Here is a 27218-nt window from a genome sequence, read left to right on the forward strand (position 1 = left end):
CTGCAGTGCTTTCTTTTATTTTTTGGAGGCAGGTGGAGTCTTTTGCGTTGGATTTCTTAAGGGACGTTTTTGTTTTTTAAACAGTGATTGCTTGTAGAGATGTTTGGAGTTATTGGTGGAATTGGGTAAGTGGTATTTTTGAGTAATAGAGACGATTAAAAATAATAATAATGATCTTTGAATTTGTGAGAATACTGCAATAGGAACTTCAGCTATTAAATTTATTCTAGCGTAGTTTTATTCTATGATATGTGTCCCGTAATACTGTTAATAGTGTCAGTATTGTTACTCTTGCTTCCTAAAGCTTCTTTCTTAAGAAATTGAATAAAGTATATTAACTCAAGGGGTTGATCTATAAAGGATGTCTATATGGTTCTCTAAACTTCCCCCAGTGGCCTCGAATTCAAAGTTCTTCGCTGGGTCTACCCTTCACGCATGAATTTCAACTACCTTTTCACGTGGTCCATATCGATATCACGATGAAAGAAGCTTTAGCTAGAAATTCAGTGTGCTTTTAAACGATTTAAATTAACGGCAAGTAGTTTCGTTCCGTCTATAGTCAGACACGCATTGACGCTTTTCCATTACATTAACCTTACATTAAGCTGATTTTTGTGTACTAAAATGGTCCTCCGGATTTTGACTTATCCTGCCAGCACATAAATTATTATGTATCATTACGTACTACCTAACGAATTAGTATTCCTAGGAAATCCAGTATCATTCTTCTCGCGAGACAGCCTGCAAAGAAGCTTTACAACCCCGATAAAATTTAAGCTCGACAGGGTCACATTTCAGGGCTAGACCTGATACCATGCTAGAGCTAATCTTCAACTCCTCGATACTAAATCCCGCCACTATCATCTCCACCCCCGTCGCTATTCTCAACTTACTATTTCATCTCCAACTTAACCCCGCTAGAACTACCCGAGCTCGTGCAGTGTCGTATACATGCATCGACTCAGTTCTCTAATCTCGGAGACCCTCGAAACGTCTCAAAGGCGAACTATGTAAATCCCGCCAAGTAGATTACCACCACGGAGGGAGGGGGTGGGAGGTGGTGCGGAGGGGGACAGTCTCCTCCGTCCAGCGAGACTCTTAATTCCGACGGAAGTCAATTTCACCCGGCGCTGAAACTTTAATTTCAATCGAACTTGCCCGCGGAATAATAAAACCCTGCCAGGCCCCCGACCTCCCCCCGGGCTGGTATCAGCGTTAACGCTACAGGCCTATTAAAAACTACCCTGAAACAGCCTCTCCTTCCGTCCATGCAAAATCGACGGCGCCCCGATTTCCATAGCGGGATGTTTCCCGCCCGCTGCGCATTCCTGCCCCCGGTTCCCGGGGCACGGAGAGATGCCCGTGGAACGCAAGGGCTGTCTGCCTCCGCGGCGGCCATGTTTGTGGCAACGTCGCCGCCGGTTTCCCGAATCCCCGAAACACCCTATTGATTGCTCTCCACGAGTCTCGCAGAACCGAGCTGGTACACCGGTCACCTCCCGTACACCTCCTGTTCCTCCCGCTATCGCGTCTCTCGCCCTCCCCCTGCCCCTCTGTTCCCTGCTACTGCCCCCTTCTTCCAACCACCTCCACCTCCTCCTCCTCCTCTTCCTCCTCTCTCGCTCTCTGTCTCTCTCTCTCTTTTCTCCATCTACCTTCACGGGCAGCATTAGGAATGGCGAACACGCCGCCGTGCAGAGGCTACGTGAGCCGCATGCGACCACCCCCGCCCCCAACCACCCATCCTTCCCTCGTCTATGTCATGCTTGGTGCCAGCCAGTATGGCCGCCAACTCATACAACCTTCTCCTCTTTTCCTCCCTTGACCTCTCTCTCTCTTTCTCTCTCTCTCTCTCTCTCTTCCTCTCTCCCTCTCTGTCTCTCTCGTTCTCTCCCGTCCTTATCCACCTCTATACCCAGCAACGTTTCTTCTCCCTTCTCTTTTCCGCGCTTCTTTCCCACCGGCGACCACCTTCGCCTACCCTTCTTCTTCTTCTTCTTCTTCTTCGTCGCCGACTCGTCGTCTACTCTTCATTGAACTTCTCCTTTTTCCACGGCCCTGTTCCCTCCGCCGCTATCTTTGCCCTTCCGGCTCTCGCATACGTGCCAGCCTCTCACGTGCACGCCTGTGTCTTATATGTCTTCCGCTTCATTTCACCCACCCCCGCGTCACCTATCTCTGCTCCTCATCCGCCCCTCCCTCCCTCCCTCCGCCACGTCCTACCCCCTCGCGTGCCCGCCCCCGAGCCGACCTTCCATCAACATCCCTCGCGGAACGAGTCACGCTCGCAACGACCAGCCCGGCAAACCCAGAGAGTCCGCCGCACACTCACCTGTGAGAGTCCAAGGTAAATCGAGACGGTCTCGGATATGTACAGGAACCGTCCATCAGCGGCGACCGCCATCGCGAAGCCGTCCAGAGACTGAAACGGAAAATATGGCAGCGATCGGTCTTCGGGGCTGCTCCTCTTTCCACCCCCTGTCGCCCGTCGAGAAAGTGGCCGCGCAGTTACGTTACGCGCGGGAACGGCACAGGCCATTTGTAGGACGAATCAGGTGCCGGGTGACTGTATTTTTAGCGGAACTTGGCAACCAGCAGGGTTAGGGACTTCGTCGACGTCGCTTCGAAGTTACCCTTGCGCGATGCGAATCTACGGTGGGCGTTCTCCAGGCTGAATAGTTGGTCGGAGACGAAATTTCTTTGGCAAGGATCGAGCATCTACTGTGCGAACCTCGGTAATCAGTGGAGTAGTTTGGGTTGCTCAGGGTGACTCTAAATTTTTAAGAAAGATCCAAACAGTTCCCTGTGGTGTTGCTTTCGATTTGTCGAAGCTCACGAAGGTGCGCACGGTAGGTAGATCATTTTAAGCAATTCTTGCAGAAAGAATCTTATCTCAGATCGACTGCGAAGGCTGAAGAATAGCCATCTGGATTCACTGTAATTTGCGCGGAGGTAAGTTTGAAGCGACGTCGTTTGCTCCGTTGCGAAACATTTCGGTGCCAAATTGTGGAAAATACAGTCAATAAATACTACTTACAAGGAGAGTATTTTAGGTGTCCGCCTCCGATCATTTTGATTTTTGAATATGTTACAGAGGACCGAAAAATAAGAAATATTTGGGGGTGAAAACTGCGTTGAAAAATCATTTTTGTGGAATATCTCGAGAACTATTAGAGATGGGGGAATAGTGCCAATGGACGAATTTTGTGTCTTTGAATGCGAAATATGACTGACTCACCAGATTTTCAAAAAGTCCATTTGTTTAAATAATACATAAAAATTGTTATTTTTTGTTAATAATTCTTGTAAATCTTCATCTATTTTCATGCAACGGGGAAAATAAAAAAACACGTATTTCTTATTTTTCGGTCCTCTATAACATATCCAAAAATCAAAATGACCGGAGGCGGACACCTAAAATACTCTCCTTGTTATTTTGTTTCACGAAGTGGATGAGTTATTATTTTACACATCCGATGCTGCGATCACTTTCACCCTCTGATTACGTTTTTGAAATGCTGCGTATAGTTTCAATGTTTGCTGGAGTTTCTTTTCTGATATTAATTGTACCATGAGCCTTAGGGTTTTAAATTCTTATCGAATGTTAGGGGTAGTTAGTGTTTTTGAAATAATATATCATTCTTAGGTATTAGTCTATGTAGTTAATTAATTCTTGTGAATTTTGGATGCTATTAGAAATTTTTCTTAAAGGTGTTCCAGCAGCTTCAGTATATTTTTTAGTAGGCTGTGCGCGATGTAGTCTCTAATGGTTTTGATTCTATACTTACTTGAAGTATATGGGTGCCTTGATGAACTTCGAAGTGGTCCACCGCGGGGGATGATGTTGACCTCACTCGATTTGCACCTGGAATCAGATATTTCGCCACCGTTATTGAACGTTCCAATGAATTAATATTTCATTATTATTATTATTAACGGGAAGCCCTTTAGTGTACAGAGATACAAAAATATTACCATTATTACATATAAAGATAAAAAATAAGAGAAAGTTATAAAATATATATATAAAATAATAACATAAAATAAAATAAAATAATATAATATAAAATAAAATAACAAGGATAAAAATGCCTAATCCCGGAGCAAGAGAAAATTTACAATTGATTCATACTTCGAATCAAAGCGTAGAGAAACCTACTATATAATTATCAATGAAACGAGTTTACTTCCACATCTACTTCTAACAGATTTCTTCACAGGAATAGTCAGATCGAGAAGATTTTAAATACCTATCACACTCTGCCGCATTATTGTTAAAATAGGGGGATCACACTCGTAGATAATAGCGTGCAGATGCTGCGCACACTTGTGACACTTTGTATTCACCACCTACTACCAACTACTTAGGATGTTATCATCTTCTGAGACTTAGAATGATAAATATTAATTCTCCGAGAGGCTGTCATGCAAACAAATATAACGAACGATGAGTAACAACGAAAGAACGAAACTCAATGAATCGAGAACCTGAACGTAAACAGCCTACACATAATTTAGAACAAAGGCTCCATAAAACAATGAACACCATTCTAATCAACCATCCATATAACTTATTTGATTGCCTACGCCTCTTCTCCATAGCTCCTCCAATTCTACACAGTTCTATAAAAAGGAAAAGCTTCATTCAAACACACCACCCAAACCTAGTATCACCAACCCTTTCTATAATAAAAAAAAAGATATACCAGCACACCAGTCTCTAAAACCACCCTCCTCGTCAATCCAAAAGCTGCCAACGAAAAACAAACCCCATCGATTTCTAAACTCTGTCGATTTCCAGCATCCAACAGTTGCAAACGTCCCCCTCGCAGACGAGTCGAGGCTGACAAGTCAGCAAAGAGTTAATAAAGACGCGTTGGGCAGAACTGATTGACGGCCAATGATCGGGGGGGGGGCCACCTTCGGTTTATTCTGACCAACGTGACTCACTCCGTTGAACCCCCTCTGGCGCGCAGATAGCCGCTCCAGCAGTGACCCCTTCGCGTCTTATTTCTCCCCTCGTTTAACAAACAAGACGGCCTCCTTCTTACCGTAATAATAAGCCCAGACCCAGCCACCCCGGGCTCCCGTAATGAAAGACTTAGAAGACTCGATCAAACTCGACGGCGGACCGCTTAATCTGGTAAGCCCCGCGGAGAAACCAGCCCAAGTGGCGGGCCTAACTCGACGGATTGATGACCCTACCCACCTTTCGCTGTTCGGTCAACAAGTTAATTCTGATATTTTGGCCAGCCTGACCGAATCCCCCGGAATAATCCAGACGGACTTTCGCCTGTCCAGAGGCGGCTCCCTCCGCAGGCGGCGACACGTTCGCTTCGTTTCGTTTCGTTTATCGCGTACGATCCATGAATACCGATTAAACTTTTACCCATCGACGTCTTTCCCTGCGCCATCCGTTTCCTCGAAACGCGGGACAAGTAGTTTGATCGGTGGATCTTTTAGATATCAGTAGGGGTTGGCTGATGGGGGGCTGTAAGGGATGCTGCAAGGGAGGGTTTTGTTTTTTAACATGTTTAGGTCTGCGTTATGTTGAATAAGTAATGCATCTGAGATTCTAGTCGCGAATCATAGACGTGTCTGTTGACGAAGAGGTTCTATCGATTTTCGATAAGTCCCAAATGGGGTGTGTTGGTTAATCGAACTTCTGCCAGTTGATTTTCGTATATGCACTTTGATTTTTGGTTGGCGGAGAAGTAGGATTGTTTATTGCGAGGCGTTTGGGGAGATTGTTCGGGTTGTTTTTTTACTGGGAAGAAATTAATTGTTGGTTGGAAGGTGTTAGCTTTTACGACTGCTGTAGCAATATTTTGATAAATGTCCAAGGGGATGTTTTGCTCCGCGGTCCGCAGTTATTTCCTCGGGGAAGATGGAAAAATATCTGCGCTGCTGCTGTGATCAATTTAGCAAAGATCCAACGTCCTAATGCGGTATTTTTGTAGGAGATAAGTGTCGAAGAGAGAACAAAGCGGCGATTTTCCTTTGCTTTTATACGAAATTCGTTCTTCTGAAAGCTGCGAGAGATCGATTGAGTTTGGGGTAAAGATCGAGGAAAATGTGTTTGCTAGGTACGAGAGGGAAATTTGTATCATACCGCGTAAGTGAAATGTAATAGAATTCAAATATCAAACACGAACGAGTTCTGTTACATTTTGACAGTCTAATTGTAAGTTGCGTAGTGAAGAATTTTAGAAGAATTTCCATTTCCCGAATCAGTCGACAATGTCACTTTTCTTTTCAATGCAAAAGCTAGTAGAATTATAATGATGGAATATAATAATGAAATTTCAAAAACTCGTGTTTTCTTTAACATTCAAAGTATCTACTATACTATCAAAATTAAAAAATCACGTTCAACGATCTGAAGTCTAATGAAACTTTATCCTGAATTGATTTCTTTCCCCATTCCCAATTCACGAATAGAAAATACGAAGCAGAGAAGTTAGTCGAAGATAGTGTTCATTCTCGAGAATTTCTAGAGAAATTTTATAATTGTTTATTTCTTATTTCTCGAGAAATACTATAATGTCTCGAGAAACTTAAGTCTAGGAAAAATATTATAAATCTCATTTATTTTCGTAAATGAATGTATTACTAGTTAATCGCGAACGTATAAACACATCTACAACTTATAATACATCTTATTAATAACATTAGAACCTATATGAATTCCAATAGAAAACCACAGTACAGAAGATTCGATATTATTAACTGCTGAAGGTGCTCTTAAATTGTTGTTTAAAAATTAAGTACCTAATGAGTTTCTTGTGGCTATTAAGGAAGAAATATTGAAAAGAGGAGATAAGACTATTGTACCCCGTATCAATTTTTTGCATGATCCAGAATTTCTTCCAAAAGGGTCAAAAGACGCATTTTTTCATTTAGCAGCCAATATAGATATTTCTAAAACGTCAAAATCTCGAGAAATACGATCTCATTTCTGATTTCTCGAGAAGCAAAAAATATCGAGAAATCAGGAACAGTAGTCGAGGAGCTTCGATAAGGAACACAAAAAGTCAATTTAAAATTACGTGAGCCGTTTTGTGCAATCGAGTGCCCCCAAGGATGCACTGTTTGGGTGGCGCTACTCCACTTCCAGTTGCTTTGCCAATTTCCATGCAGCTTCAGTAGAAACGGGCCGCTCCAAGTGAGTTCGTAAGTGAAATTACCATCAGAGGTTTTCCCTTACTTCCTTATAATCGTTTGCATTACGTGCACGAAACGTTGCAGAGTCCAGCATTCTTTTAATATCACCGTGCACAGTAACTTCGTTTCAGACACTCGCTCTATTTTAAAAAGTAAAACCTAAACGTACAACGTCCTTCGAAAGTAAAACACTTAGGGGAGGTTGTAAAAATGAAATCATTCGTGTGGACCCACTAAATCCAACAAATCCCAATCACTTCTCACTTCATCATCCCCTTCACTACCCCTCACTAAACAGATCACTACTTTGCTGCCTTCACTGTTCCCTCCCTCCACCTTATCTCATTTTACACTTCTAAACTTCACATCCCAACCTCCCCCAGAACCAACACCAACTACCCCTGAAACTATCGCTATAATCACCATCAAACACAACCCTGAAATTCACATTCGTCCATCTTCTAGCATCCCTCTCCCCAATGCCACATCCAAAAAGAGGGCAGGAAAATCCAACGAAAAACCGTGGAAAAGAAGAAATATAAGAACGTCAGCTCCCATCAGGGCCGCAGGGCCGGGCTCGCCATGAAAGAAAGTAAATCAACCGACGTGTCTGGAAATCTTTAACGCATTTTACTTCGTTAAGTCGAGAGGTCTCGCTCCGCTTGTGGTACTGACATGCGGCGAGGGGCTGAACCGTGCCGCGCGCTGGATTTAGTTTGACGAGGAGCTGCGGCGGCGATGTGCGGACGGTGCCTAACTCAATTTCGTTAGTTTAGTTACATCGGCGGTTGGTAACGCGAGGCTCGCGCAGCCAGGGGTTGCTGTGATTAGATTTCCATGTAGGTAGCGGTGCAGCCACCTAAGCCTTCATGTGTGCCCGCTTTGTATGTACGCGCCGAGCCACCCCATCATCCCCCGTTGCCCCTCGCCGCCCTTCTCACCCTGCCATCCACTCCCACGACAAATATTAACTCAACCAACCGCCCACCCTCCCCCAGTCCCGAAAGTAGTGCCGATGAATAAGTGAATTCTCTCAACCGCCGCCTTATTCTCGCTCGAAAGGAGCCTGCTCGTGGCGCTTGCTCCCGGGCGACAATCCGCCCGCGAGCGAGATAAGTCGAAGGAAAAAGGGGAATGGAGATTAGTCGATTCGAGTCTCTTCGATTTAAAAAAAAAAAAATGGAGAAAAGCGCCGAGTATACTTCAACTTTCTATCAGCTCCTATCAGATCGAAAGGAAACTTATCGAGGATAGTCTCGTAAGTTTAAGAGAAACAAGTTCTCCATCCCTCCGCAAGTTTTTCAATTTCCAGGTTTATAGAAGTCTCGTGGCATCGAATTAAGAAAGGGAAGGGAGGAGGAACGGGGGGTGAATGAAATGAAACTTTTCTTCCAATCCGTTTCTGAGGAATAATTCCTCGCATTCGACCTACATGCGATCATTTCGGAGCAGTAGCTGCTAAATTCCGAAGACGTCAGAACCTTAAGAACTTCCAAACGCGGATGATTAAATACCCCTTTGTACTGTCAATTGAATAGAAGAGTATCGTAAGCAATCCTTCCGATCCTAGATCGTCTCTCATCGCCGGAATTTCTGATAGCAACGTGGATGGTTCGTTATCGGCGCACGGTTTCGGAGCTGCGCCGCGAGGATAAACGAAGCAGCTCTCAGCGTTTCAATGTCCCCCGATCGGGCGAGAAGATGGTCCCGGCCGGTCGAGGGGCACCGTCCTCCCCCATTTTCGTTAAATGAACCACGAGAATGAAGAAAGCCAATGGCGATGCTATCGTCTCGATCATAGCCGACAATTCTCTATTACTATGTATCTGAGAATCTCGTGCTGGCTGCGTGGTCACTCTCCAGTTATAAAGGGTATCAGCAAGCTCGATCTATTGCCAGCTTGCTTACGCGAATTCTTGAGAACGTTAGTGGCCGACCTTTGTCCAGTTAATTCGATACCAGTGTACCGTGAATTTCCATCGAAATTCGAGGCTCCCTCTCCCCCGAGTTTCACTCCTCTATCTCTCTGGATTGACGATAGGGCTGATTAAAGCGTCTGCTTCCACTGTTTCGCGATTCATTCGCGACGGTGCTGAGATTGCTTTCTGCCTTGAATGGAATTACAGTACTTTTCGGTGGGCAATTCGGGGCCCTTGTTTGAAAAGCTAGTGGACAGGTGTTGCATGGATCGCAAGTTGGAAGTATTGGCTAATTAAAGAATATTAATAAAAAAGAAGACTACTGTAAATAGGGCGAGGCTTAGGCTTGCAAGTGTCAAGTAGTAATTCTCGAATTTTTTATGTAATATGACCTCTATCGAAATTTCCAGCGAGCTTCGTTAATTCAATGAAGAATGATTTTAATGTTTATAGTATATGAAACTTGCGACTGTCTCAGTGACAAATCAAACCAGCTCGACTTTCTCCGCGTGCCGTCACCCCGAAGACACGTTCCACTGCGCGACTGCACGGTCGTCGATCTTCAGCAGAGAATCAGCTCCCCTCATCGGGGTTAAATACTGATCCATCAGCAGATATCACCAGCAGATACACTTTCTAATAAGCCTGGGGTCCAATCATCTGTGCTGTTTCCACGTTGGTGCAACGGGAGAGGGGTTCGCGGATGGAAGAATGCGACGGGGGTTGGGAAAATATTTTTCCACGGGGAGGTTTCTCTCCTCCTTCGTTCAGCTGTCAGTAATATTTAATTGACGGACGAATGGAGCTACGATTGGACAGAAATTGTTTACTTATCGTTAAGGGGCTATGCCTAGTCAGCTTCCGAAAACGAACGCGATTTTCAAGAATTTTTTGTGGAATATCTGCTGTATCTTTTATTACAACTATTCGCTTATTTTAAAAGTACATATATGCAGCAACTCTCAGTAATTTTTTTTTTATAGAAAAACATTAAAAAATGAACGAATAACAGCCATTCTCGCGAAAGCTGTGTTGATATCGGTGAGCAAGATATTTCGGAAACCACTGTGTCGATTAGCTTAAATTTTTGCAGACTTCTTTTATGTACCAAAGACTAGTAGATGAACGAAGGATCTTTTATTTTAACAAAAACTGTATTTTTAATTAACGAAAATTGAACGATTCAGACAGCGGAAAAGCGCGGTTTTGCGTCAAACGGCCGGCATTTTGTCAAAAACCAACTTCTTGAGAAAGCCTTCGTTCATCTACTGAATTCAACTATATATTAACAGAATGTTTTTGAATTTTTAATTTTAGCTGATCGGGCTCGGAGAAAACTTGCTCACCGCACAGCGCCCTTTATCAAAACAGTTTCCGCGAGAATGGCTGTTATTCGTTCATTCTTTAATGTTTTTCTATAACAAAATTACTGAGAGTTGCTACATATATGTACTTTTAAAATAATCGAATAGTTATAAAAAAATTATACAGTAGATAATCCAGAAAAAATTCCCGAAAACCGCGTTCTTTTTCGAAAGCTGACTAGCCATAACCCCTTAAATCTCCAGCTAAAGAAATTTCGAGGACTATCTTTTAGAAGAACAGAAACTAACAACATATACTAAAATTGTACAAGGAAATCGATCTCGGGAATTAGTTTCAAGCGAGCCCCCAGAATCTCGCATCTATTCTTCTCCAAGAAGCCACGACGTCTTCCTTTCCCAATGCCCCACGAAAACGAAGAAGCCTCCACACCAAAATATGCTACGATTACATAATAAATCTCTTCATTAAGAACCTACATTTCAAGCAAATCGATTTCAAACTAACCATATCTCCAGGGGGAAGGATGCCCTGCCTATTTTCTTTAAAACAGTCCCGAGTCTACCCCTTCTTTATCTATTTTTCTTCCATAGTAGAAAGAATAATTCGAGCGATATCTACTGTGCAATTTGAACGTGGGAACGACGTCGATCCCCTTACCTTTGACAGATTTATTCGGCGGAGGACCATCCCGATTCCATGGCGGGTCCCCGTGGCCGGAGAACTCCCGAAGTTTGAGGTACGAGATGGTTAGCCTTATTATGGAGGCTTTGTCCAATTGGGAGGTAATAGCCGCTGGTAATGGCAGCATTTTCGCCAGCTCGTAGAACTCGAAGTTCTCCTTCCCTCTCCGAGACCTGGCGGCGTCTCTGCTCTTCTCCTTGCGCAGCTCGAGGATACTGTAACACAAAGAAGGAAAACGGGGGCGAAGGTTAGACGAGCAGGAATCGCCTGGAACGGACGAATCTAATTTTTTGGTCGCGGCTTCGATCACGTCGGACACTTTCTCTCGTCAGGCTCGAATGGAACGGGGGGCGAGCTTTAATTTCGGGGGGAGAGTTAACGTGGACTTTGGCCCATCGCGAATGACGGATGAAAGTGAAGTCACGAACGAAATTCCGACTCGTTTCGACATAGGGTAGATGCACCATTTAGATGCGCCACTTTAAGGTATTGTACCAGTTTTGGCCGCTTCTTAAAAAATATAATATTTTCCCGCGTAAACAATAAATGTAACCTTAAATTTCTGGTGGTATACTAAACAAAATATTTATGATGTGAAATTCTCCGCATAATAATGATCTGCAAGCAGTTTAAAAATAAGATAATTATGCATATGGCCAAAAACGGTACACCTACCCTAGCTTTGTTTAACACCCTTTAACGCGAATTATGTGTTCCTCGAAGAATGTGTTATAACTGTATCCTATCGTTCATTGTAACTGCAGACACAATAAACTGTTAAGATGTACAATATTGTATAAGCTAGCTTTCATGTTAAAGATATGATCCCCAGTAAGTATAAAGTATTTTCAATCTGCCATAATTACATAAAATTAATTAGCAATCCAATCGAGTGGAGTAACGTAGAGAATATAAATATTCTGAAAACTTTCCAGTTCTATTGGAAAAGTAAAATTATTGCGTTCACTCTGGCGCAAATTGTACGTTGTCATAAATCTCAGGTGTAAGCTGCACTTTCTTTCCCAGTCTCTATTCACTTTCTTTATTAAAGAAATGGTCTCATTTCCGGCTTACAATTAATATAGGCCGTCAGTGACCCCCGCCCCCTCCCCCAGCACGAGATTCTCGACAATTCGACGTTCCATCGAGGTCGCCGGTTTTACACGTTTACGACAAATTGAAACGTGTTACCGTCGACGCGCCCGGAATCGGAATCCCGCGCCGTCTTCGCCGGTTCCCGACCGAAATTCAATTATATTTGTTGGTTCCTTAATATATTCGTTTCGCGTAATCCTTCTGCAAGGACTCCTTGGTACTTGATATGCCAGCAACGAATTAACTGCTCTGCCGGAATCGTGTTACAGCTATTGACCTAGAGTACGTAGCACCCCAGGGTGACTGTTCCTTCTCGTTCCCTGTACTTGCTCCATGTAGGTTAATCGATCACAAGTCTATAGATCTCCTAGCTCCGGAGACTGAATAATTTTTTTTTGTCCCGCCACTTGGATAAGTCTGATCTTGTGACTCGAGAAAATAGGAGGCACTGTTTAATGATTCAGTGGGGACGTTTGCTGAAGAAGCATTATTTGGTTTGCTAAATACGTGTGTCTGTTTTATATCATCGATCAAGGGTGGATTATGCATGATGAAATTATTTGGTGACTTCATGAAGGAAAATTGGAAATTTTAATTCCGAGTCGCGATGTTTTCAGTGATGAATTGACTGGATTGATAGGATTTTTTTTAAAAAAGTATACAATTTGCAGTAAAAAAAACTTTATGGCTTTTATTTATTCGTTATTCAAGGATACGAAGAATTTTTTTTTCATTTTCCTGTAATGGTTCGATTTCTACATACCGCTCAGTGCACTGTTACAACAAAAAGAGGCATCGACGGTAGCCAGGATAATTCGCCGTAGGATTGTTTCAAATAAAATAACTAAAGATATTTTTACACGTTATATCAGTCGCTATCGTATCAGCCTTAAAGAAGGCAATGAAAGCAGAATGACGATGTTTGGTACACGTTTGAACACAAACATCCTAAAAAAAGGAGTAATTTTACGCCTAAAAATGTTAGTACAAAGAAACTATGACTTCCAAAATTTATGAACGAAGGTTGATACGATAGTGAATTCAATTACAAAGAGAATGACACCAAGATTTTTGGAATCAATTTATAATTTCTTTTGCTATGGCGGCTACCGTTCGGAAAACTCATGTTTCTAGACAAACGCGTTTAAAGTATTGCCTGTAGAATCTATACCATTAGATACAAACGTCGTCTTATAACTTTTACTGAATATTCTCCAGAGACTACACTATAGATGTATGCAAAATACAAATCGATTTTCTGAAAAATTTTAATGAGAACGTCCCCTTAAGTGGTCATTCTACTTTGATCGGTCGAAAAATTAAGCTATTTGTAAAGATTTCTTTCTCAGTAAATACAACATATAATGCAATAAATCTTTTTGGTATGTATTAAGCTACTCTTATATTATAGAAAAAAAATTAAAAAGAATTTTTTTAATTTGTTTTAATGTTTTTTTTACAGCGTCAGTATGGCACCTAAAAAAATAGTTATTGTTATGGCGTAGATGATTTCCCGGCTCAGGCTTATCCGAAACAAAAAATTCCAAAACATTCTTAATCTGTATGAGTATCGCAATAGCCCCAAGCTGAATCAACAATTTTTGTCGAGAAATAACTGAGATTTTTCTCATGCAACACCCGAGAATACATCCTTTTGGGTGTTGGTCAAACTTTTTTTTCAAACCGGTGCCATTTTGTTACTTTTCAACAAAAATTGTTAACTGAGCTAGGAGCTATAGCGACATTCATACAGATTAAGAATCTTCTGGAATTTTTCGTTTCGGATAAGCCTGAGCCGGGAAATCACCTACGCCACGAACATACCTCTTTTGTTAGGTGCCATATTGACACTGTAAAAAAAAAATAAAAACAAATAGCAAAAATTCTTTTTAAATTTTTGTTCTATAATATAAGAGTAGCTTAATAAATACCAAAAAGATTTATTTCATTATGTGTTGCATTTACTAAGTAAAATATCCTTAAAAATACCTTAATTTTTCAGCGGTGCAAAGTAGAATGACCCCTTAAGCATGACAAATCTTAGGAATCACCTCTATTGCCACCTGTAAATTACCAGATACATATTTACAACCCTTTACTCTACATTCACATGAGCACCAGGCGCCCCTAAATTCTTCCACCCCTTTTCCAAAGCCATCCCCCAGATTAATCCCAAAAACAACATTCCCTCTTCTAAGATTCGCCGCGTTTAGCCCCGGGGATGTCGCACAGTTGCAGAAGACGAAAATCGATGACCGTAGTGCGAACTATCGAGCGATTTGGCGCGGAAATTCTCGCACAAGCGAGAGGCGTGGCGACGGCTCGGAGCGTGGAGCAAACGCGCGGCAAAAGCGGCCACCGCTTTAAAGCAGCATACATTATTCAAACGCTATCATGCCTATGTTTGCTGACATGCCGAGCGAATGTATCTGGGTGAATGTCGACGTAACATTAACCACGCCCCCGTGGACGGCCCCCCGATTCCGGTTTTGCATTTAAACATTAAACGCCGGCCAATGGGAGCGTAATCCGCATTATTCGAAACCCGCTCTCCCTCTACTTTCTGTCACGGTCATTAACCTTTTGTTAAACAGGGAACAGCCCCCTCCCCTCGACGCCTCGTGCTTCCTCTATCGAAATTTCAATCGTTGCCACCCCCCACCGCCCCCTCAACGAGTTCTGTGGCGGGAGAGGGGGTGTAAACATACAGCCGCAACTCCTTTTTGAAGATTACGATATTTCTATGGGAGTAACTTGAATTTATTATTTACTACTGCCCTCCTTAGTTAAACCCTCCTATCTAGCATTTTTTCATTTCTTCAGATACGTTGAAATATTTGAAGTTCCACGCGTCTTTTACTTTTTAAGTAAAGTTAGAAAACTCTACGTGCTTTGTAAAGATGTATAAACAGTATAATGTATTTAACCTAACTGAAACACCTATCTGAGACAATTAATCGATTGGTACGGTAATAATACAGCACCTACCAGTACATCTATTGAAAAAAATTATATTAGGCTGTTACGAAATAACGACAACATGTTTTAATTTGAATGAAGGGAAATAAGGACGGTAGAAAGTAAATGATAAAAGTTCAGTTTTCTCGGTTGTTTCAAAATGTTAGATAGGACATTTTAGTACTAAAGAGGGCAGATTAGTAATTCTGGGAGGACCTGAATTGTGTTGACTGTTGACTGTCTCCATTTGTTGGTAGACTGTTTAACAGTCGTGTGATTTTTTTTCTGATGGTGAACTGTTTTGCTGGTTAAATGATTGATAGTATTTGAGGGGTTAGTAAAGTTGCAGGTAGTGAATTATTGCAGTGAACGGTAACAAGGGATGATCCCGAACCCGAAAATTCAAAAAATTCTGAAACTTTGTGAATATGTAGGGGATTTCCTCCTGATTACAACGCAATTTTTGTTTGCTGCCCAAATTCACTCGAAGGGGGTGAAATTAACCCCCGAAAATTCGGCTATTTTCCGATTTTGTGTTATAACTCGCGAAATGTAATAGAAAAAAAGTTTCGAGACAAAAGTTACTTCTTTTAATTAGATCTATCATTTGGTAAAAAAAATTATTTTACAGTTCACGAGTTATAACAGAAAATCGGAAAATAACCGGATTTTCAGGGGTCAATTACACCCCCTTAGAGTGAATTTGGGCAGCAAACAAAAATTGCGCTGTAATCAGGGGGAAATTCCCAACATATTCACGAAGTTTCAGAATTTTTCGAATTTCCGGGTTCGGGATGTTCCCTTGTAAGTGGATTATGGTGATGCAGATGGGGATGGTGAAATTCGGAGAATATTTTTTAGAGGAATCTTCAATTCTGTTTTAAGCGGCATTGTGTAAGTTACCGTTCGAATAGAGTGAGCTTAGTATTCAGTAAGTGACTCGGTATGAAAGCAACTGGGGTGTATTTAATGTAAGTGAAATATGCTTAGCTAGTGACTAAATCAATCAATGTAACCTAAATCGAACCTTGGACGACGCATAGCCGACACCTTGACACGCATAAAACTGAATATTTTCACGTCCCCGTTGTCACTGACTATTGCGTAATTCTTCGTTCCTAGACGACTTAATTTACAGCGTTACTGAATAAGTGATATATTAAAATTGGCCACCGTAAACGAAGATAGAAGTCAATCAAACTTTTGTTGGAGACAACTGACACGTTGCAGCTTTCAATCTCTCAACTGCCATCCCCATCACAAGACCATCTCCTCGCAAGACCATATTCTTGAACCAAAGCTCACCTAGTTAACCACCCCTAATCTCAGCACACTTTTCTAATCCTTCTTTGGAAGAGATGCAGGTAACACTCAACATTGCAGACTCAACATGAACCCTAGAACGACACTGACACTTTCAGAGCTTGTCTAACACGCTTCAAATTGAAATTTGAATATTTCAAAATTCACTTGACGTTTCCGAGGAACTCTTCTGTATTTCTCTTTAGGTATCTTGAGAGAAAATATTTGCAGCATATGGCTATCGTTTATATAGTAAGAAAATCGAAATTGGGGGGTGAAATTTCGTTTTGATATTCTAGTGCCTAGTGACGCGTTTGGAACCTGAATTTTTTTGTGCTATTTTGTTGTATTTGCTTTATAGAGTACACATTCACAAGTTATATCTTTAAATATTTGCAACTCTACATAATTTTTCTACATAATTAAAATAATTCCATCTTCAAAAATAGTGATGTTAGAGCTAAAATGTGTAATTCATTCTAAACAACATGGTCGTAAACAATTTTTCTGTACAAAACACAGTTCATATTCGCTTTCCATGTTCTAAGAAACCCCAGAATACGAATTTTGTTTTTAACCCTCGGGCGGGTGCGCCAATGAGAGGTACACGAGCAGGCGCGTGGTGAACTCAGTTCAACAGTTGAAAATAATCATTTTAGCCCCCTTATACATTACACTTCAGAAACGGTTTCTCTGCTGACAGTGGTAACTTAAATTAAATGTGATGGGAAAATATTAGCAATGTATCCAAAAATGCAGTAAACGAATTTAAAAACACAAAAATAGTACATGTAAAACATTTTTAGCATCAAAACTGAAAATCATCCTTTCACAAGCATCATAGGGTTCTTGAAACACACCGCGATCGGAGAGAATGTTTGTCTTACCGCGATCTAATGAAGGAAATACGCAGATCGGTGAACGGAGTTCACAAAGCGCGCCCGCTCGAGGGTTAAAACACCCTTGGAGGCTGAGGTGAAAGTTTCAAGGGTGGTAAAACAATGCGGATGGTGTTTTTCAAACAAATAATAAACATTTCCACCTAACTAATGATTCGTGTTCGACCTGCGACTTTCCTCCCGCTAGATTGTCATTGCACATACCCCTGTGGCATCGCAACGCAATCTTTGCCCCAAAGCATCTCCACAGACCTAGCATCCCTTTTCCTTTTTCCCTCCCAGTGAGACAATGTTTCCGTCCTCGTGTACCCCCAGAAAATTCGCCAGCACGCTCGTCACCGCGGTATCCGACGACCAGCAGAAGGGAGGCGTCCGTGATTGTCCCCGTGGGACGCGGAGGAGCCTGCAACCGAGTAGGCTTGTTTCGGGGCTGGTGTGGGTGAACGAAGAGGCTGGAAAGTCGTGGGACCCCTGTTGTAAAACGCAGAAACAAGACGGTGACCTGCTTCGCGCAAGCTTTCACCCCTCTTTGCCCCGCTTTTTACGACTTTTCACTGCCGCGACAGAGACGGCCGTAATGGGCCAACGTCGTTTCGGATGGCGTATCCGCGATCAACGTGGAAGGAACGGCGCACGGGGGGTGGGGGGGGGGCGGTCGTTTTACAGTCGTTAAGCGCAATAGCGGCCTAATAAAAATCCCATCTTGTTCTCAACCCTTCCTCGCGACTAAATGGCGCATTTAATTGCGACCGAGTTCGTTTTTTCGCGGCGTAGCCGGCTTCGTTAATCCACTCGGGAGTCTTTGCTTTCGGTTTCGGTAGTTAACTACGGCGAGGAGCTTCTTTGGTAATTTCGAATGGCTGCTTGATGCTTCGGAGAAGCTTCCTTGGGAGATCAACCCTTTGCGCTGCGAGCACTTTGCTCCACTCGTTGATCGACTAGCCATGCCGCGGGAATCTTTGGTGTGCTTGGGAGTCAAACGTGGCAATTGCAAAGGCTTGAACATATTAATTAATTAAGACGTGATTCTTAGGTAACAGATCCCAAAAGTAACTAATGTTTATGATTTTTTTTTGGTAAAAACTATTGTTAATATTGGATTAAACTCTTCTGGGATATAAGGAGGTATCTTCAAACGTACACAATTTTTTTTTATGTCGATCCTTCTTTTTATTTATTAATTATTATGGAGTTTTGTTAACCTCTAATTAGTCACTTAATTAGGAAAATTAGCCTGAGGCTCCATCCACTCTATAACGCCAATTCTACGAGTACAGAAATAGTTTCATCAACCCCCTTTTATTCTCCATCCCCTTCTTTCAATTCCTACAACTGTTACCATAACTCGGTACACCTACGCGCAAGTACTGTCCGCAGAATCCACAGTAGGCGACCTTCGCGATAGAAGCTCGAAACTTAATGGGACATCCCTCTGCCACTCGTCAATGAGGAACGTCACGCAGCCGTGTGGCCGTCGAATAAACTCGTCAGGTGGGCAATAAAACAAACACGGGACCCTTTTATTGCTCGTATCGGTTCAAGGGTTCCGTTGGAATTTCGGATAGGACGGTCTCGCGCAGACTTTTTACGATGGCGAATGCAGAAACGAGCGTGGCCGCGGTACGTGCATCGCATACGTGGGCCCTGTATGCAACGATGCTTACCAAAATGCGGGCACTTTGTCATGAGTTACGTCAAACGGTGGACCCTCGACGGATTGAACCCGCTGCTGTTGGACTCGGCGCACATCGCGAGGCAAACTGGACGTCAACTACTATCGTCGGGTCTCGGGGTTTATTGAGAAATTTTGTCGGGGACCGATGTAGCTCGGGATCCTGGATTTCCATCAGAGATCGATGCAGTGGTAACTTGCATGGTTCGCGTTGCATACTTTTGAGGAGGATTGCTGTTAAGGGGTTTGCCTACTGTGACAGAGAAAAATAAGAGGCTTTTTTTCAGACACAAATTGTGAGGAAAGTAAAAATTCAATCGATTTGCGGTTAAAAATATTAAAAAGTTTAATGTATTAACTGTGAGACCACTACGCCTGAGATATTGATTTTCGCGAACAGCCAATCGGTGTACACGAATATTTTTCATTAATTATAATGCATTTCCTAGGTGATGACCTTTCGTTTTTGATAATTTATCGAAAATGAACTAAACGGCAGGTGTTTGAACATTGTTTGCGACTTTCTGCAGAATTTTTTTTACTAAATTTGTTTAGAATTTGCAATAAAAAAGTGATATTGTAAAAAGCGCAGGTCAACACTTAATAACTGTTATGACGAATATGTGTGTAAATTTTTATTGCAAGTGGACCATTAGAACCCGAGAACTCGTGTGCACCGTTTGGCTGTTCACGAAAAGCTATAACTTACGCGCAGTCGTTCCACGGTTAATATATTCAACTTTTTAATGTTTTTGCAATGGATTTTATTACTTTATAATATGCTCAAATACAGTGCTAAACCGCAAATTGATTGAATTTTTACTTCTCTCACATTCTCTGTCCGAAAAAAAGTCTTTTATTTGTATCTGTCACAGTAGGCAAACAAACCCTTTAAGGCGAAGCACAGACACGAGTTATTCGGAGACAGAGAATCAACTGTTCTTCTTGAACATTTTTATAAGAAAACTTCCATGTTCATGAGAAATTAGGGATTTTTTTTAAGGATTGAATAATCTTTTAGGTTCAAACGTTGTCTGAAAAATTGTGAGATACAGCTGTTTTTAAATTTGATGGAATTGAAAGGAAGATTTAATCGAAGCAAATGAAATTAACTGGGGTACTAGTTAATCCAGCCTGGAGAAACGCTGATACATAAATGTCAGTTACCTACAAGCCTGCACATGTAACGCATGGGAATCGTGCAGTAATTGCATAGTGATTGGATGTTTAATTGTATTTAGAAGAGAAACTCTCCGCATCTTTTATAATCAATTGGAAAGTGGAAATGAGGAAGGCTGCCAGTTCCATGCGGGTTATTTTTTCCTTCCTTTTCCTCGTGGAATCGATAATGAGTACGACGAAAGGGAACAGAATTAGCTTGGAAGTAAGCTGAACAGCTGGAAATCCCACACGTTTCCTCGAGGACATTCTAAAACTGCGCTTTTGTTTACACACCCATGCCGAACACGATAAAATGCTAAATTCTTCGTATAAAACTATGGTAAAGGACACTTTCAACGAGGAACTCTGACGTCACCTACCAGACCAGCGTGAATCATCCTGGATAATTAAGCGCGTGTTTTATTTGCAGTTTACTTTAACATAGAGTGCTTGTAGTACCCAACAAGGCTGGTCTGCCGCCTGCATTCGAATTGCAAAAAATCCCCAACCTTACTCGCAACACGTTGTGTGCTAATGTAATGAAACGGGCGATACCTTTTAAAAGACAGAAGCGCGCATTCCTGTGAAATTACTATTGGAATGAAGCGCGACCAAGTGCATCGACTATTGCCACTGTGCGACGAGGTGGAAATAGAAGATAAATAGATATTCCAAATTTGGAGCCAAGTAGGATCGAAGTTAAAAAATGAGGCCTTTCTTCCTCCCCTATAAAATGAGTCTCAAACTCCCCTGACTCCCTCAAACCCCCTCAAAGATCCTGAAATATTTGAATCATCGGAATACTACAAGCTACAGTCTACAATACTTCATCTCCGCTAAGATTTATCAACCATGGGTAATAAACTTTCACAAACAACACTTTCATACCAACTTCAAACTCGCGAATCCCCAGAATACAGATCTGCGAAGTTGGCACCCCCAAATTCGAAATTTAAAAAAAAAACTATACGGCATTCGTTTGTACACGTTTGTCCAACAAAAATTTTCGTTTGTTCACCTTTCAAAAAAAAGTTATGAAGAAAAAAAAAATTCACCAGCACCCCCATGATAACTTTTTTATAATTTGACGGTGGGAAATGATTGTCCATCGTTTGTCCACGTTTGTCCACCCAAAAATTTCGTTTGTCCACGCTTCAAAAAAAAGTTATGTACAAATTAAGAAAATTTGTCATCAACACCATCCATGAACACTTTTCAACTTTTTAAAAGAGGGATACGATTGTCCATGATCTAGCATCGTTTGTCCACCCAAAGATTTCGTTTGTCCAGCCTCCTGAACCGAATAATTTATAAAAATCGCGAAAAATGAAGGATACTGTTGAAGCGACCGCGTATAAGTTCGATTTTTTATTAATTAAACGTCTTCTACATCTACGCTATCGAAATTCGTCCGTGGACAAACGTGAACAAACGATGGACAATCATTTCCCACCGTCAAATTATAAAAAAGTTTTCATGGGAGTGCTGGTGAAAATTTTTTGTTTGTTCATAACTTTTTTTTGAAGGGTGGACAAACGAAAATTTTCGTTGACTCACAGACCTCCAGAATACACTAAATACTTCCCCATATTCATCTACAGCCACCCAGAAACCACCCACCGATCTCCAGCACCCGCCCAACCCGAGTGGGTAACTCCAAACACTGGCCCCAAAGTAACAAGGTTCCCAGCTCGATTAAACCTAGTTGCTCTGGTCACGGTGCTGGAAGCAAGGGCGAGCAGAGTGTCTTCCGTCGCTGATTGCGCAAAGATAAAGGAAACAGGGTGCCTCGGTAACGCGATGCCACGAAAGCCACGCGGGCACGAGGGTCTGCGCTCGTTTCAAGTCCGTAGCTCCCCAGAGGAGAGAGGCCGGCTGGACCAAAGAGCAGAGGAACGCGTGGAGGTTCACCGGCGCCTGTAGACGTGCGAAAATAAAATTACGCCCAACTTTCGGTCAAATTTGTTGAAATTGGGCGGCAAGAAAGGCAAGTGGAGCAGGGCAAGGGCCCTCGCGAGTCTCCCACGGGACGCGGGATAGAAGAGGTCCCCCGTGCAACTGTCGGTGTCGGGCTATATCCGTAGCCATATCGTTGAAGGGTGGCAACACGCCTTGGACACATAAGGATCCTCGTGTTCGGCCGTGCTAAGTACCAGCCATCAATAATTCAGCAGCGGACCCTGACGAGGTTACCGGCGATCCTTTCGATCGGAGCCAGGGCGCCGCTGGATTTTTCATCCGCCAATTTCCAGCGGACAGGGAATTATTAATGACCCTGGCACGGGGAGGAAAGGGGTGGACGGAGGAGTCTTTGGCGGCTTCTTCGTGGCGGGCGGGAATCTTAAGCAGCGAGACGCCTTTATCTCGGGGATGCTCGTGTTTGTCGGAGTTTCAGGGAAGAATTGGGTGACTGATGTTGGGAATTTTGTGGGGAGGATATCAGAGGCTTTGAGAACGGTTAGATTAGCTTCGCTTAGATCGGTTACTCGGAGCTTCGGTATGTGCGGAGACCGAGCAATCCGAATTGGTAAACTAGTAATGCGTAGAATTCGCTGTTCAAGTAGAAAAGTGGAATATTAATGCGACATTGAACACGCGAAGCAGAGCTGAATGAACGATTCTGGTCAGACACGCGCGCATTAAGGGGAATAGGCAGTTAGATCGCTCGAAAATCAAGTATTTTTTGCGAATTAATTGCAACGAGATGAATACAAATTGTGACTGGTACTTTTGGGCAATGTTTGTTAATACTATAAACAGTTTAAAAAAATTATTTGAATAATATATACATATGTATGACAGCGCTACAGTTGCCTGATATATAGGTGTTTTTTTTCTGGAGCCGTTGTAATTTTGCAGTGATTCTGGCCGTAAGAAATTGAATTGTGAAATATTCTCTGAAACTGATACTTTGCCCTGAACCTATTGAAAAGGAAAAAAAATCAAAATTATAAAAATGGCGGCTGTCAAACCGCAAATTTTAAAGAAACTTGATTTTTCGCAAGGGAAAAGAGCGTGGAGACGCACCTTTAGAAAACTCATCTACGACTGCTCATTTTATAAAAACTACGTTTTACTCTACACATTGTTAACCCTTTCGCTGCGTATTTAAATTTTCGGACGATTCTTGAAAAGTGCCAATTTTACACGAATAAAAAAGTTTTTAATTATCAACTTTTTTGCATTTTACATGTTTATCACAGTGCAAGGGAATACATTTTTTTAATGCGCGGAGGATAGTCGAAATCCGCATCGAACGGGAATCTAGCGGCGTTCGATTATAGTCGAAAAACGCAACGAAAGGATTAAAAGACAGGGTTCTCGTGCCAGAGGAAGTAAGATCGACGTAGAGAGGTAAAATTCCAAGACTTCGAGCATTTAAATATATTCGTCAACGTTTCCTAAGAAATCCAACAAACGTCTCCAAAAATCACCACGTCCTACCAACGTCACGACACAGAACGGAGCAAGTACCCCGCATAAAGTTCCAAAAAGCCTGTCCGCATTAACAATCCCTACAAACCTCCACATCCGCCTGAACCCTCCGCCACGATCTTCAGCAAGCATTCACCCTATCGAAGAATCAAAACCAAACCGCCCTCGTGGAAGACCGTTCAAACCACTCGATACTCGACGAAGCGTGTCCGAAGTTCGATGCCCCCTTCGAAGCAGCTCTGTGGCCGATGGTCCTCCTCGACAGTCAGCCGGCTTGGAGCGTCTCGATACATAGTAATCGGGGGAAAAAAGGGGGCCCAATTAGCAGGCACCGGGGGAATTATGATGGCCAGTCGGTAGGCCGAGCGTGTACGCGTCGGCTAATTCAATTAAACAATTCATTTGCTGGTCCGAAGCACCACCTGAGGGCACGTCCCATTCCGTCCGCGCGTCTCCCCGCTTCGTCTGTGTGCCAGGTCGGCCCAGTGTGCGCCGATATGGAGGCGAGAACGTGAGTTGGAGAAGGACCAAGCCTCGGAGAGAGCTCCCTATTCCCTGGAGGGCCGTAGCCTCGCGCTACAATACAATGCTCCTAATGTTACGGCTCCAGTTTCGACATAATTTTCTTTCGCGGCCCTTTCGGCTATCGGATGCCTAAGCTTTTGTAGCACTTCTCGACAAAGAGAATGTCATTTCCGGTGGCCGTTCGATAACGAGACCCTGGCAGGAGCGATCGCTATGGGGGCTACCCAGCTTCGGCCAAATGGGAACAACGCGTTGGTGGATCTACGCTCGGCCATTTGGGTCAGCCGAGTGTTATCAATTGGCTGCTTTTATGGATTCCTGTAGGCTCGACGTGGTTCGGGGTGAACGCCAGCGGAGAATTCTGTCTTCGGGTGACCACGTCTACTGGCTTGAACGGCGCAAGGTTTTGGAGAATGGCAGCCTCAGTCAGGCTTTCCCTAGCGATTGATGGGGAAGTTTTGTATAGAAAGGGGTCAAGTGAATTCTGAGCTTCGTTTGTTTAACTTGTGAACCGATACGTTCTTGGGTGCAAAGTGCTTCCCAGCTGGGCAGTGACAAGTGGCAGAAAACGAGTTAACTCGTCCTGCACAGTGAAGGAGCATTTTCAAGTGACGAGTTAAGGGGTTATGACTAGTCAGGCGGTCGAAAAGAGGCGAATATTTGTGAATTTTTTTTTAAGAAGCGAAAGCGTATATTTTTACAGAACTTTTTGCGATTAAAAGAGCAACAGTTAAAGAATATTTGGTAATTTTTTTGTAGAAAAATATTTACGTTTATAATACATGGCAGCTATTTAAAGTTGAAATCCTGATTTTTTCGCGTAATTTTTGCAGGAAGAAAACAGGATTTCAACTTTAAATAGCCGCCATTTTGTTTTAACTTAATATTTCGGAAAATTCTCTCCGTCAACCTGAGGATACATTAATATACTAACGAAATCTTCTTTGTTTTTTGATTTTAGATAATCTGGTTCCGAATGGCAATGCTCACCGCAAAACCAAATTTTTAAAAATGCTTCTTGGATGTCGCGTGTTATTTTATTATAAACGTAAATATTTTTCCACGAAAAAATTACCAAATGCTCCTCAAATATTGCTCTTTTAAGCGCAAAAAGTTCTGTAAAAATATACGCTTCCGCTTCTTCAAAAAAAATTCACAAATATTCGCCTCTTTTCGACCGCCTGACTAGGCATAACCGCTTAACTCGTCTTCGCCAGTTAACGCGTTAAAAAGTAAAGGTTCGGCGACTGTAGGAGAATATTTTCGATGCTCTTCAGAAAATATCCAAACCGATGCTCTCCAGAAAATAAAGTGTTGGAGAGTATATTGTCTTTGTTCTATGTGTGTACTTTGAGGCATCTAAGGAAGGTAATTTGTAGCATGAATGCGCAGATTCAGTTGATCAAAGCTGGGTGGTCTATTGGGCTGACTTTTGGAGAACGTGTGTTATTTAGGCGGCCCTTTTGGATGGTAGTCAAAGATGACGGGTAACTCAGCAATTCCTTGCTGTTAATTTCGATGATACGAGTAGGAAGCAGCATTGGAACAGTTTCTATCCGCTCAGGATTGAAACGTAAAACAGCGGATGGTTATAGAACAAAGTCGTGGCACTGAAACGGAAGGACAAGCGTGACATTTGTATGCTTAGCAGCATACGTGATGCTACGATAAGAGAAGTAAAAACTAAGACAGGTGCTGCGAAAGGAAAGCCGCAACTATTGTATTTGGGTATGATGAGACAATAAATGAAGTCGACTTTCGGAATCTGTACGCTATCAGATCTAAAAGAACACACTAGAAAATATTTCTGCACGAACCTTAATAACAATAAAAATTCTACAAAAAAAATTGAATTTATCGAGGAGCTTTCTATTCTCCACCTCCTAGCTGCAAAACCATTTGACATTCGAGGATGATTTGAAAGACTCCTAAACCCCCAAATCAACATAGACTCCCCGAAATATTAAGTCCTCAGCGTCCTCTCAGTCCTGCGATTTAAATATCTACTGACTTCCCAAATCACTTCCAATCACTCCGCTTCAAAAAATATCCCAATCGCACAACCCAACCCAAAGAATGCACAATCCCAAAGCTCAGCGATGCCCACTTTCTATCCACGAGGGCCAGAAGCGCAGTCGCTCTATCCAGAACTCTAGCGCACTCACGCAGGCGCAGGACAACGGCACAAAGGAGCCCGCTTTCGGAAAAATATTTTGTACACGACCAGCGGCGGTGTCTCTCAATGAAAGCCTTCCCTCTCCCGACGAAGAAGAAAGCGAGCACAACTCTGCAGGTACGAAGAAGTGTGGGGGGGGGGGGGGGCTTGGGGAAAGAGACAATACGATAACCACTAAATTATCCCAGCACATCCGGCGATGTAAATCACGAGGAGTCGCGCGCATGTGTACCTTGTGCCGTGTACCGAGCAGCAGCAGGAGGAAGGAGGAGGGCGAAGGAAAAAAGGAGAAGAAATCGAGGGAAAGAAGACGGGGCGAAGGCGGAAAAAGAAGCGCGCGGAGGAGGATGGTACGGAGGGAAGAAGACAGAGGAGCCGGATAGAGAGACAGAGGGAAGTTGGTTCTTGATGACGCGCAGATAAGGGAGGGCTTAAAGTCTACGTGACGTGCTTCCCGATGTGTCCGAGCGGAGGTCGAGCCTGAGAACTTTCGGTAAACGTACTCGTAGACTCGGACGAAACGTACCTTCCCTCCTCCGCCAGGAGAACCCCTCCCCCCCGCCCCTCTCTCTTTTTATATTTTCGATGGCAAAACGGAGCCACGGGAGCCAGCTCGATATTTAATCGCTCGGTACTGACCACTGGAAACTTTTCGGATACCTGGGAACCTGTCGTTGATGGCGCGCACGGTTCATCCCCCTGAACGGGGTGCCTCGTAGTGTTCGATTCGGTTGGAGGAAATCGGGGACCCTGTGGTCACTGATATCATGCGAAGTCTTTAAGGAGCAGCTTGGGTTTCTTGACTGTTCGTAGAAATTGTGGAGTTGCTTGGACGAAAGGATATTCAATGGATTAGTCATGTTCTTGTCCACCTGCGCAAGGTGCCTCGCGACGCTCGACGCGAC

General features: G+C 42.9%; 1 protein-coding gene across 10 annotated transcripts in view; it reads right to left on the minus strand.

The window, feature by feature from the left end:
* The window catches only part of LOC143378585 (protein trachealess-like), a 186161-nt gene that overhangs the window by 9687 nt on the left and 149256 nt on the right, over positions 1 to 27218 (minus strand). For all 10 annotated transcript variants that reach the window (XR_013088310.1, XR_013088308.1, XR_013088311.1 and 7 more), the window contains 3 exons: positions 11067 to 11305; positions 3789 to 3865; positions 2333 to 2422 (listed from right to left, as the gene is read on the minus strand). Coding sequence is in view for 6 of the 10 variants with exons in the window: in XM_076830406.1 (XP_076686521.1) it covers positions 2333 to 2422; positions 3789 to 3865; positions 11067 to 11305 (406 nt within the window). In the remaining 4 variants the exon portion in view is untranslated. The remainder of the gene's footprint in view (positions 1 to 2332; positions 2423 to 3788; positions 3866 to 11066; positions 11306 to 27218) is intronic.

The sequence above is a fragment of the Andrena cerasifolii genome, chromosome 2, assembly GCF_050908995.1.
Source record: "Andrena cerasifolii isolate SP2316 chromosome 2, iyAndCera1_principal, whole genome shotgun sequence".
NCBI classification, from domain to species: Eukaryota; Metazoa; Arthropoda; class Insecta; order Hymenoptera; family Andrenidae; genus Andrena; species Andrena cerasifolii.